Source organism: Somniosus microcephalus, chromosome 3, assembly GCF_052327205.1.
Source record: "Somniosus microcephalus isolate GS21.2 chromosome 3, FLI_Smic_1.0, whole genome shotgun sequence".
In the NCBI taxonomy this organism is placed as follows: Eukaryota; Metazoa; Chordata; class Chondrichthyes; order Squaliformes; family Somniosidae; genus Somniosus; species Somniosus microcephalus.
The window spans coordinates 262,111,822-262,124,464 of record NC_140989.1 but is presented as its reverse complement, the minus strand read 5'-3'; the positions used below and the strand labels follow the sequence as shown (position 1 = coordinate 262,124,464).

The window sequence follows — 12,643 nt, the reverse complement described above, 5'->3', positions numbered from 1 at the left end:
AATCGATCGGTTTATGTTCTAAATTTAGAGCCGGTTCTTTTGACATACCCTGTCCACTCGTCTTGTTTTTGCTGAACGATTTTCAGTTGATTTATTTTCTCGGCATCAGTGGTGACGGTGAACTCCCATTAATCTACTCCCGGAGAGGCGAGAGGCGGCTTCCAGTGGGGTGGGCTATATTTTATCACCACCACCGCACCCCAAAACCTCAACAGAAAAGTTTACGATCGGTAAATTTGAAACATGAAGTTACATGGATGAAAATGAAGTAAATCTAAAAACGACACTTAACCGCTATTTCAAATGTGTTGTGTGATGGAGAATAAAACACAGAAACGCTTCTTGTTTCCATGTTACCGTGTGATGTGAAAAGATACCACACATGACATATTAGTTTCAGTGCTTGCATTACTGTTGAAATAATTCTAAATGTGACTAAGATAAGGCGGACCACAGCGGAGGTTTCTACAAATAATAACATTTTCTTTTGTAGGAGATGTTTTCTCTGTCGCTGTGTCGTGTCTTGCTGATCTGGAAACCGCAGCATCAACATCCACTGCTCTCGGAAACTGACCCAAGCAATCAGGCTTCAGGATATGTGCAAGGTCAGTGATGCAGTGGGCCCGTGTCACAGTTACCTTCCACTTGTCCGCTGCTATTTCATTTCCCTGTGTTTAATTTCAGATATTAGTCCGTTTAACAGGCTGCAAATCAAAGCAGGGTGTTTGCTATTTACCACGACTGCGCTCTCAAACATCTCAGCAACGCTCAATGGAAAGGACTGCAGCTTTCAACTTCTCACCCTCTGCAAGAAATAGCATTCTGCACACAGAAAGGTTGTAAAACTATTGTCAGTTGTCGACAACAGGGAAAATCAAACTGGACCCGTCTTTGATTTTTTTTTTACCATTTCAGATCCAATTCGGAAAGCCGATATTATAAAAGATAATGGGTATTGTGGTATCCACTATTCCGAACAGTAACTATTCTTACATTCCACCGCTGTGACATAAAACAGTGGAATCCGCCGTTTGATCTCCCGCCTGACACCATGAGAATCAAATACTTGCACGCAAGAGACCGGGAAATGTTCAAAATGTACATTAATAATAGCAAGCATTAAATACTGCCGCTTCAGTTCCCGCTGCTAAAACCTGGCAAAACAACGGAGTAGTGCCATTTAAAATGGGTGTTGTATTCCAATCCTTTAATATTAGTGTTGTATTCCAATCCTTCCAGCGCGGTGCTATTGCTGAAAGAGACCGTTCATTATTTTGCAGCAATGTTCACTTTTACACAGCGTGGCAGCGTGTGATCAGGAAATCTGATTTTTGTTTAAACTTTCTATTTTCAGATGCTGGCGGGCCTGTTGTTTACTTCCAGGATTTTCCATGTTTTAAATCTGCCCTTTCTTAATATAAATTGTTTGTTAAAGCTGTTGGCCGATTGTATCCTAATTAGGCATGGCTTGATATAAAGTGCGAGATGTAGTTTAGTTTCCAATGCAGTCACACTGAATCGTCCAACTGTTAACTATGGTACATTGCCAATCTGAAGTACAGTCATCCCTGGATGAAAATGGACTGAATTTAAAAAGAACACCTAATCCCTATTTCAAATGTGCTGTGCAATGGAGGTAAAACTAGAACAGTTCGTTTTCAACATCGCCTGGCCAGCGAGCGGGTAATCTTTTGTGATCGCGTTATGCGAAAAGATTTCCAGACACACATAACTACAACAGTGTCCGTATTTACATAATTGATAAACTAATGATAATGATATCTAATATGGGCCTCAGTGTTTGTTTTCCACAAATAGTATTTCGTTTTGCACAAGTTTTTTTTTTGACAGTAAGGTAATTTACTAGTTCGGCTATGCTCTTTACAAAATAAATTCAGTAAGTGTTTTGTGTGGATGTTAGAGCTGACAAATTAACTTTATAGTTGGCTCATAAGTCTATATATATATATATATATGTAATATATATAAAGCGCACCGCTACTCAACATGACTTTGTGCAATGCAGAAATACTCCGTTTTTCTGTGAAATGTGTTCGTACATTTTGAAAGCAAAATAGCACAGCTCCTGCAGTTCCTTTTGGCTTTTATTTCCAGGTTGTTCCTCGACTTTACTCAGGGATTTACAAATTGCTTCTTTATGTAAGACATTGTATAACATTGGAACAGTCGCGAGCCACAATAAATCGCCTGTTACACTCTATGATGTGCATTCTGTATTGATTACATGGGAAATCTCCCCAATACAACCTCCATGGGAAATCTCCCCAATACAACCTCCATGGGTGTTGGTGTCGAAATGTTTCGTTTTAATCTCGAAAGACAAGATACCAGTATTTGAGAAAAAAATAACCGTGCTTTGTAGATAATAGTTCCAATAAATTAATCCGTTGTATTTACAGGAAGATAACAATTTATTCAAAACATGTGTTAATTCAGTCCGTGTGCTATCTTGTATAAAAAAGCACTTTTTAGAGAAAAATAATAATTTGTTGCATTAAGCAAGCGATCGTGTTCAATACTGAAAGCTGTTTATTACAATTAACATCAACCAATGAAAATGTACACATCACCCAAGAACAGTACCGACAATATCACATCCGACCCTTTGATATTTAAAAGAATTTAGAGAAAGTATTATAATAGCATGCACAACGTTTCTCAATTTTGTTTTACAACCAGAAACACCAAAATGTCGCCTGTGGGCTTGAAGGACTTGCGAATTTAGTCTCAAAATACCTTACATCGATAATCCCTGTTATAAGAATGTCGCTTATAATCATCATAACCAAGTCTCCACATTACAAATGGATATCAAATTAATTATACACTTAGAATTGTAGAATACAGACAAAGCCTTGCGTTTGATGTCCGAAAAACTGTTAATTTAATTGGTCAGCTCGGCTGTGAGATGGAAATCAGACTGGCCTGTCCTAATCACATCCTAATTCTTTCAAATTAAGTCCAGCGCATACTTTATTTTTTCTCTACATGTATGTCCACTGATAGCTTAAAAGTAAAAGATATACAACACGTTGCGTCCTACATTAGCTTAAACATTCAAGCAAATGACATTTTGGAGGCTTATTGTAGTTATGTATCTGAGTAAAGTTTTAGGATATTTAATTGTGTGTTAATATAGTCTTTGTCTTCACTGCTGTTGAATTCCGATCAACCTTTCCCCTTCTTAAAATACCTAGGGAATTTTCAAACGTCGGGAAGTGTGGCTGTAATGCCCCAAGATTTGTTCTCCCTGAAAGAAATCATAGTAACAGTTCATTAAACTACAGAGCAACCTGTTCTTTCGGGGTCTTTTTGTTATGTTTTTACAAGGAAAATATTTCTAACGTTTCGTGAAAAACTATTTTGAAAAGGTAAATTTACATTGTTTGGATTTTGACTGTTTGGCTTTAGTCTTCCCTGAATTTATATCGTTTCTGGCGATTTATTTTCCCCTTTTTAAAAAAAAACTTGTGGTGTCCCTGTCCTACTTGAGTGAGTATTTAAGCCGTTTTAGGTATCTCTAGTCCACAACCTGACCTTATTTGTATATTTTCTTCCTGATTATATACAGTCGTGTTTCATTTGCCATTTTAAAACACAATTGTTTCCTATGTTTTTGTCCCTGAAACATCTGTCATTTATTTTAAATAAGTAGGCGTTCTAGAGTCGTAAGACAATTGAAAAAATAGAGATCGTTGAAAAGCAATGCTGGTATAAACATACAATCTATAACTTCTGAAAGAAGTCCCGTGTTCTCGCTTTTATGTGTTGTGTATTTATTTCAGGCACTTTTCATAACATTAGTGCTTTTTGCTTCAACTGACAAAATGTTTAGATCCTGATTTATTTCTTTTTAAAAAAAAAGGTGTTATGTCACTACATCTACCATTGTTTGTATTATTACCGCAATTTTCTGGTTTCAAACGAGTTTTACACGTATTGGTCATTCGTCCATAGATAATGCACATAAACATAGCATGAGGAACTTAATTGATATCGGAATATAAGCGCCGCATGAAAGAAGGCTAAACTGAAAACGATCAAACAAACTGCTTTAATGACACATTTTTAATAAGATATCACAAACGTTTGGTCCATAAATATTTAAGGGGAGAACGCGCCTGTACAATGTATTCATTTTAAAACAAAGTAACATCAACAATCTCATCAAACCACTTACTGTACTAATCATAAACACGAAGATCAACAGAAGGACCTCGAATGTACTTTTCAGCACTTCACATCGGGAATACCAACTACTCTAGTGAGACAGTGTTCATGGTTGCCTTCGAGGACAAGTCCAAACACTTTTTTTTAAAACAGTTTTCCCATAAAAAAGTTATCAGAAAAGGAGGTAACAATACAAAACTTGTGAGGTGTCAGAAGGGCATTGAATTTTTTTTCCAAACAAGGGAAACACGAATCTACACCACGTCACAGACTTTCTTCAGAAATATCATAAGGCACATGATAAAGCTGTGATGGATCCCACTTGATAAAAGTAGATCCAGTACCATGTTTCGTTCTGCCAAAGAACGGTAGTTTAAAATATTGGCGAGTTTTATTTATTATTGTTGGTACCAGTACATATGACAATAACTCGTAGCCTGAACAGATGTTCACTGGTGAGTGCGCATGGAATTAGCTCTACCAAAACTTGATTTGATTTTTGTCTCTCTCTCCCTAAAGACAACCCTGCAGTTGTCGAGACAGTAATAATAGATGGTGGGTAAGTTTAGCAGAAGTAAAAAAAAATGTATGTTTACATGACCAGTGTAGAGGAAAACTAAAGTGTAAGATTAACGGAGCTTTAAATTTTTAATCTGGAAGCCTTTAGGAAAATATCACTGGAAGCTGGAATTATATTCGAGCATGCGCAGTCACCACTGCACAGTCCATTGACATTTATTTTTGTAAACTGCTCTTTTTTCTACTGCTGTAAACTAGAATTCGTCAATAAACAAAAAATATATATTCATATCAATTATTTAACAAAGTCATCCTACACAACAACAGGATTTTTATTTTTTTTACTTCCCAGGGATTTGTTTTTTTGATCTGTTGTAAAGGAATCTGCTAAAAATGTTAGAAAAGGTTCGTTAAGGTAGTTTGTGACGGACTCCCGGATTCGTGCACGTCCAGGTTAGTGGTCACAGACGTCACTACTGACATAGTGGGATTGGTCAAGTCTGTTAAAGTGGTCGAAGTGCTGCTTGGACTTAGAGCGGCGCCGGACCTGTCGGCTGGGGGCGGGGCAGGAAGTGCTGTGCCATCAGGTTTATCAACACCCCCATTCTCCTGTCGCAAAAGGTTCCTTCTGAATTTGGCTCTTGCGTTTTGAAACCAAACCTGCAAACCAATCCCATGTAATCTTTTTACCGATTTTTTGATCCTTTTATCTAATCACAAACCACAAATTATTGATAGATATAGATATATAGATATAGAAATATATAAAGATAAATTATTTAAACAGCTAATACTATGCAGAATTAAATAGACCAGCATTAAATTGATTGGGGATGCTGATTGTGACAATGCAAACAGAAACTGGTAACATTTAATACCACTGATTCCCCTACACAATACTAGGAACAAGTTCATAACACCGCACACAAAAAAAACTGCTTAACGAGTTATAAACTAAAATTATTAAAACTTAAATTGAGTTTATTCAAGTCGTATGTTGCATCCACTGAGAACATCATGGTAATTGTAGCATATACCAGGGTGGTGAAAGCTTTGGAGGAGTGCGTTCCGGCTGCTTGCTCTGGTAACCTGTCCCTCTCAATTGTACGTTCCATGAAGTGTTCCTCATCGCCATAGGAAATTAAATCAATGATCGAATCAATTCAGGCAACGAAACGTCAATCAGTATCTCCCTGTGCTAAGCTGCTACACTTGACAAGGTTTCCGATAATAATGTAAATCATTTCAGCCACTGGTCCCGAGCGTGCGGATTGGCCATTTTATCATGCTTTGGATGCAACTGACTATTTAATATCAAAATCAATTTTAAGAAGTTAATTGGGAATGAGAGGTGTGCGCCGATTAAAATTGTATTTTTGTACTAAATGTTAGCAAGTCTGAAAAACATAATTTTAGAGAAGTTCTGTAGTTCAGTGATTAATATCTGTTCTGAATTGTGCATTTAATGCCAAAGTCCTGAAATGTATATCATACCTTGATACTCGATTGTCTATAGGTAAGGATAAAATGTGACATCCATTCGGTGATCAGTAAAGATTCTTACAAGTTTTCAAACTGCCACATATATAAACACTAAAGATGTTCATCTAACATGTATGGTACCTGAGAGTGGATGAAACATAGACACTGACTCTCCACTGTAAACCCTCGTGGTATACCACCCCTTAGCTATTTCGGCTCTTGTTTTAACTCATTTGTCTCTGCCAGAATCTACCATGTCCATGTGTCAGTATTTCCAAATGAAAAGAAAGAGTTCTCTGATTGGTCAATACAGAGCATTAAGAGGGGGGATCAGAGGGCTTACAGTGCATAACTTTTTTTATATATCAATATGAACGCCTCTTACCTGCAAAACTCTTTTGGTGAGCCCAGTTTTTTGAGCAAGTTGCTTTAAATCTTTCGCGTCTGGGTTGTGATTTATGGCGAAGTAGGACTTCATGGTGCGAAGCTGGTGATGCTTGAAGGATGTGCGCATGCGCTTGGTTTTCTGGGTTGGCGGGTATGACTGCTGCTCCCTGTCCAAGTGGTCCGCGTCGTTTTCATTGCACCCTAGGATTTACAAATAGAATCGTGCTGTTTATTAATTACCTCTCACACCGGGCTATAGGATTACCCTCACTCTTCATGTACACGTTCTTTAATTTACTCCTTGTACAACCCTCTTCACTAGAGGGCGCTAAACACTTAGCCCTGGAAATTGTGTTTCAGTAATATAAAATTGTTATCGATATCAATTATGATTGGGTTTCTGTTGACTGCACAATATTTGAAGTTCCTTCTTAAAGTCACCTTCAACTATTCCCATAGAAACGATTACCAGCTCCCAGGAATTTCGATTCCGTTTTTTTAAAAGCTCTCCTCAAAATATAACGTTACAAATAGTCTGAAAACAAAAAGCAATGGCCTTGTGCTTTGGGTTCAGTAACATGTTTGATACCAAACCCATGGGACGAATCCATTTCGGTGAGTACATTTGCCGCTTTTAATTTTAATTTAGTGCTACCGCCAGTGATAAAAAAATTTCAAATGTAGTCGTAACTATCATGAGAAAACAAATTCCCACACAGTTTATTATAACGTTCGGACACACTTATTAATCTGGATAACCCTTCAGCACCCTGAAGTGTAAATGCAAGAAGATGCCTTGTTTTGGAAATTGAAGGTCACCTTTCTGCCCATTATGCTGCCAAAGTCAAGAAAAACAAAGCATTCTGAAAAATGCACACCATTCGTGGTTTTCAAAAGTAAACTCGACACCACGCTTTCAAACAAATCTTTGTACCATTTAAAAAAAGATTGGATAGAATTATTGCATGTTTCTTGACGTTTTATGAGAAGGTTTATATTACATACCGTTTATTTAATTTTACAATAAAATCATACATTTTCTGAGTGACAGACATTATGTTGTTCCCTTTATAATATTTTTTTCTGTGCAACTGGTTGATCCAAATAGAAGAACTTTCTGGCTAGAGAAATGCCGGGTACTGTGTCAGTTAATATGTTTTAAATAATAATTCTTGTATCCAAACCGACTAAGATTGCCTTGCGGCTTTTGGGGGTGGGGGGGGGGGGGGGGTATGTGTACTACTGTATCTAAACCAAGTCTAAGACTGCAGGCAGAAAACCTACATCAGTTTTTAGGTTACCCACGATTACTGCATATCTCACACTTCTCAGTAAATGGTCCTAATTATTTCCAGCCATTGGATAGAGACTGAAGTTATAGGTAAATCTAAACAATTTCCCGTTACAGACACAGAAATTAGTATGGACTGCTTCAGTTTTACAATCTGATTGTTTTAACTATATTCAAATCAATCTTTAAAAGTAACCCTGTCATGGACAATACCGACAGTCTCCAACAAAGTTGTTACATTTTTATTATATGTTAATATTGTGATTTTCATACGAAGTGGATAAAATATTATTTCCTTATTGTCAAATAAAAAGGCTATGCTTTTTTGTAACTAAATGTATAAACACATTGAAGGTTTCATATATTAAATTTCGTTGGTGTTAAAATAAATGCTAATGACAATTTGGAATACACCAAAGAGTATATACAGTATGTTAGTTCAAGGTAGGTTTACGGTACATTTTGAGCTCGCATGGGTGATTTATGCGTGACTGGAAACCAGGGATTCCTATGTCACGTCTAATTAACACAAAACAATTAACCTCCAGATTACGTGATTCTTCTTCCATTCATTTGAACATCAGAATCTAGCGTGCGCGCCAAACTGCTTTGAAGAAAAATCGCAATTAAGAAACAACTACAAAGGGACACAATGAACCAGTATATAATTGGGTCCAGTGTGTGGAACGTCCACAAAGCGTTTATTCTTATTTTTTGAAAAATGGTATGAAATCATGTTTAGTTATATTAAAAAAATCGAGAGCTACAGAATGCTTTTTGAGCCACCAAATACAGAAAGTTAGCATGTATGACAGCACGATTACTCCAATTAAAAATCAAATAGCTTAAGAGGTCTGCCAAGAATAAACTCATGGATAACGAGGACTCAACTTCTAAGAATATTTTGCGTTAGGCCTTTGTAAGATGCAGCCTGCAGAACCCAAGCAATTCTAAATCTTAGTTTACACGTGTTTGCAACATTCTTTAGGTTCTAGTGGACCTTTGGAACAATATCTGTTTTTTTGCAAACTCATTCTGAATATTATTCTAGATTAGTGTATCTGTTAGTGGAACTTTAAAAGTTAAATAAAACTTTCCCTATGTAGATGCGTTATGGACAAATTGTCCAACAGCTGATGTTTTGCCTATGTGTTTCAAAATCAAGTCTTCGTTATATCAACGATTGTTTTTTTACATGTCATTTTCCTGATAAATGTTATCGTTTCCCACCTGGATTGTAAGTTGGGATATCCACTCCGAGGGCAGGGCTCTTTCTTTTCCTGGGTCGTCCTTTCTGAACGGTGCCTGTTCCGTTGAAATAAGGCAAACCGAGTCCGCCGCTCTTTGCAGCCAGCTCCGAGTAGTTAAGTTGCGTGTGATAGTCTCCCTGCACCAGGGACTCGAAGTGAACTCTGCAGTAAACCAAATTATCTTTCATGCCAAAGTGATCGCCTGTGGTTAATGTTTTGTTGCAAGTTGTACACGTGAAACAGCTCAAGTGATAAACTGAGTCCCTGGCTCGCATAACCATTTCAGAGGCGGATATTCCGAGGTGGCAGCGGGAACAGCGTTGCACAGAGAACCTCCTGTAAAAACAAAGGACACGACGTTTAGAAATAGATGTATATGTGCATTGTATTACATTACCAATGACATAATTGTCAAAGAACAACAATAAATGATATTGATCTATTAATATTTAATCATGGATTACAACTTTTTCTTCACATTTAAACAACATGGACCACATGGTTTACATGAACTCATTTCACAAAACGTTAGCTCCATGATCAGCGGTAAATTTTCTCTCTATATATATAAATGTGTGAAAATAATGCAATCTGGAAGAATTTTGAACAACAAATTGACCAGTTGCCAGCGAAGCATGTTAAAGGGACCTGCATTGCAGCGTACCACTTGGAGTCTTTCCTCCCTGCAATTGTAGTTGGCACATTTCTTCACAGTCAATATACTAACAAATAAGTATGAAAGTCCTAACTACTGATCCTATCGGGCAAATAGCATTCAGATTATGGGACCAATATTGGCTGATTTCATCGTTTTAAAATAAATAATAATCACATTTTATGAACCAATAATCTAGCAAAATGGGCCTCAATACTTTCCATTGTCGATGCGTGGGCTTCATATTCACATAATTAAAAAAAAATACTCATTTGTATCTCTATTGTAGCAGTTTGGGATGCTGCGGGCCCAAGATCTGATCTATTTCTATAAAGCTCTACCTCAAGCTAAATAACACATGAGCAAACATGCAGTAATAGATATTAGTAAGCAAACAGCACAGTTACAGTTTAAACTGCTGCATTCTTCTCCTGGGCCACGTACAGGCCCACAACAAAGAAAGAAAAAAGCACAGCTTCTCTGTCAAACCGCCGCTACCATTTCACGTCTGATTTAACGGCGATTCGCAATTACTGCGGCAGTCTATTAGGTGGCGGCCCCAACATCTGAATCTGTTTAAATACAAAGAGATAACCGGCTGTCTTATTTGGCCATTTGTAAAACTGAACTGGTAAGTAGTAGATCGTTGGAAAATAAATACGGCTTACTGCAGCTCAGCAGATCAAATTCGACACTAACGTGATCAGGTTAACTCGTGCGTTAGTAATCTTTACGTGAGCACAAGTTACAGAACAATTTGCGCTACTTATTTTCAGAACCTGGATCAAGCGCGTGTCCATGATTACCTGTAGTAATCCTCCTTGCAATAAATGCTGCCATCCTTGGCGAAACAAGTTAATTCTGACTCCAGAGCGAGCTTACATTCACAGCACTTGAGGCACCTTAGGTGCCACTGCTTGTCTACAGCCAGCAGGTAATATCTATCGGCTATTTTACCACCACAGCCAGCGCACAAGGCGGGTTTATCCGAATTAATAGAAGGCATGGTCTGCAAACAGATTTTAAAAAAACAGTGAATGTCAAGTTAAAACGTCACCATAGCCAAATGTAGACACAGATATTGCACAAGGCTAATAAACAGCAAGCGAACGCACACAAAAAGAGTCCAACGATTTGCATAAAAAAGGCTTTAAGCATTATGTAAGTATGTTTTATGTATCATCTGCACTACCTGATAAATCCCCCAGTGCAACAGTTTAGACTCCCAAGTTATCATATTTTACATTATATAGGACAGGATAAAGTAAAAGTTACTCAGCTAAACCTTTCAAGCGTCATTTTCAATTATTAAAACGAATCTTACGCGCGCGCATTTAATTAAAGCGCGAGTCCCTTTTGCTAAAAGGTTGCAAATAATCGCATCGCAAATACAATTTTCCTTTCGCGATTACTAAAAAGTTAAATCGGCACATTAATTGATATTTAATTCCTTTGCTACAATGCAATTGTCAATCAACCGGATGAGGAACGGCATAAAGTATGGAGCTGCCTAAATTCACAAGGCGATTGCTTATATTGATATAAAAAAGTGTGTTTGCATGTAGAATTTTAATTTTATATATGCAGATATATACACCAAAGCAAATTGGCTAGCAAACGCAAGTATATTTTTGTCACTGCGATGTATTAAAATTACGACGTTTGTGTATTCAATGTAACTGAGATTTTTTTTAAATAAAGCTTAACCGAGTCTCTCAACAACTGCTGCGCGAGAACTGTTGAGGATTAAGGACGTACGTTAATTGTTTGTGTCTCAAAAGTATTTTTGTTTTGTTTTCGCTCTTACCGTTTCCCTTCCGTTCATCTGCACTCCTTTGGCCAGACGGGAATCCGTCTTGGATCTCCTTTCCATTTCCTCCATGATTCCCTGTATCTCGCCCCCAGAGATTCCGTGGAAAAGCATTGCGGATTGACGGAAAGTACACGTGTCTTCCTCGGACCTGGCTCTTAGTACTTCCATACAGACCCCAGCTTAAACCATGGAACAAACTGCCACAAGACAATTACAAAAAAAAATAAACTGCTAATCTCTTATGGGGAAAATACAACACATCAAATTCTTCAGCGCGCGGGGGAAATAGTCATTACTGGCTGCTGCTGGGGACCAGACAGTGCCAAGGTTTCTGAGAGAGGGAGTCCCTGCAGATTGGTTTTAAATAATGGGTAAACAATGATGTTAGGGTGATTTTAGCAGCATTCCCCTGACTCCTTAGCTCCAAGTCCTTGCTGATCCGATTGTAGCTTGCTGGCTGGGAGCACACAGTTTTGCCTATTTGTTGCTGCCTCTCGCCAGGGCACAGTTGGATAATTTGGTAGGAGGAGTTCGATAGACTGCCACCTAATCCTTTTCATTACAAAGGCCTGTCATACTCTTTTCATTGGCTATTGACGGACGGTCAATGACAGCTCCAGGCGGGTTCGATTTTCCAATGTGGTTAGTTTATGCGACTTTCCGATTGGGTAAAGCGAGCAATCTGAGGTTATTTTTTTTTCTCTCTCCAGAGCAACAGGTATTCTTGAATAGGATCATGTATTTTCAATTCAAAAATAAACTTCACTTGTTTACTTCGTGCAAATACCAAAAATTAACCTGGACAGGAAAGTGGTCATTTTGTGTGAACAATGAAAGCAGTTCATTTTGAAAGCAAAGGTTGGAGTGCAGTATTCACCAACCATGCACCTTTTCTGCAAAATAGGCGCCACATTCAAAATGACACGTCAGATCTAGTTGAAGTCTTTAAGTTAAGTTCATAAAGACATTTCTTCCGAAAAGCCTGAGGGGTATTAAAGTTGCCTGTTGATATTTTATATTTTAAATACAGTTCAGGTAGTCTCGCAAAAATGGAT

At 37.7% G+C, this 12,643-nt stretch overlaps 1 protein-coding gene across 2 annotated transcripts; it reads right to left on the bottom strand.

Moving 5' to 3' along the window:
* Positions 1-1,650: 1,650 nt before the first annotated feature.
* Positions 1,651-12,176, bottom strand: lhx9 (LIM homeobox 9). Of its 2 annotated transcripts, none has more exons than XM_085982406.1 (5): positions 11,583-12,168; positions 10,582-10,784; positions 9,101-9,456; positions 6,578-6,780; positions 1,651-3,271 (listed from the first exon to the last, which is right to left on the bottom strand). In XM_085982406.1, the coding sequence occupies exons 1-5, from the start codon at positions 11,754-11,756 to the stop codon at positions 3,215-3,217; spliced, it is 993 nt and encodes a 330-aa protein (XP_085838532.1). In that variant the 5' UTR covers positions 11,757-12,168; the 3' UTR covers positions 1,651-3,214. The 2 variants fall into 2 exon arrangements, with proteins under 2 accessions (XP_085838532.1, XP_085838531.1); XM_085982405.1 differs by lacking the exon at positions 1,651-3,271 and adding an exon at positions 3,281-5,370 and having other exon boundaries at positions 11,583-12,176.
* Positions 12,177-12,643: the final 467 nt, after the last annotated feature.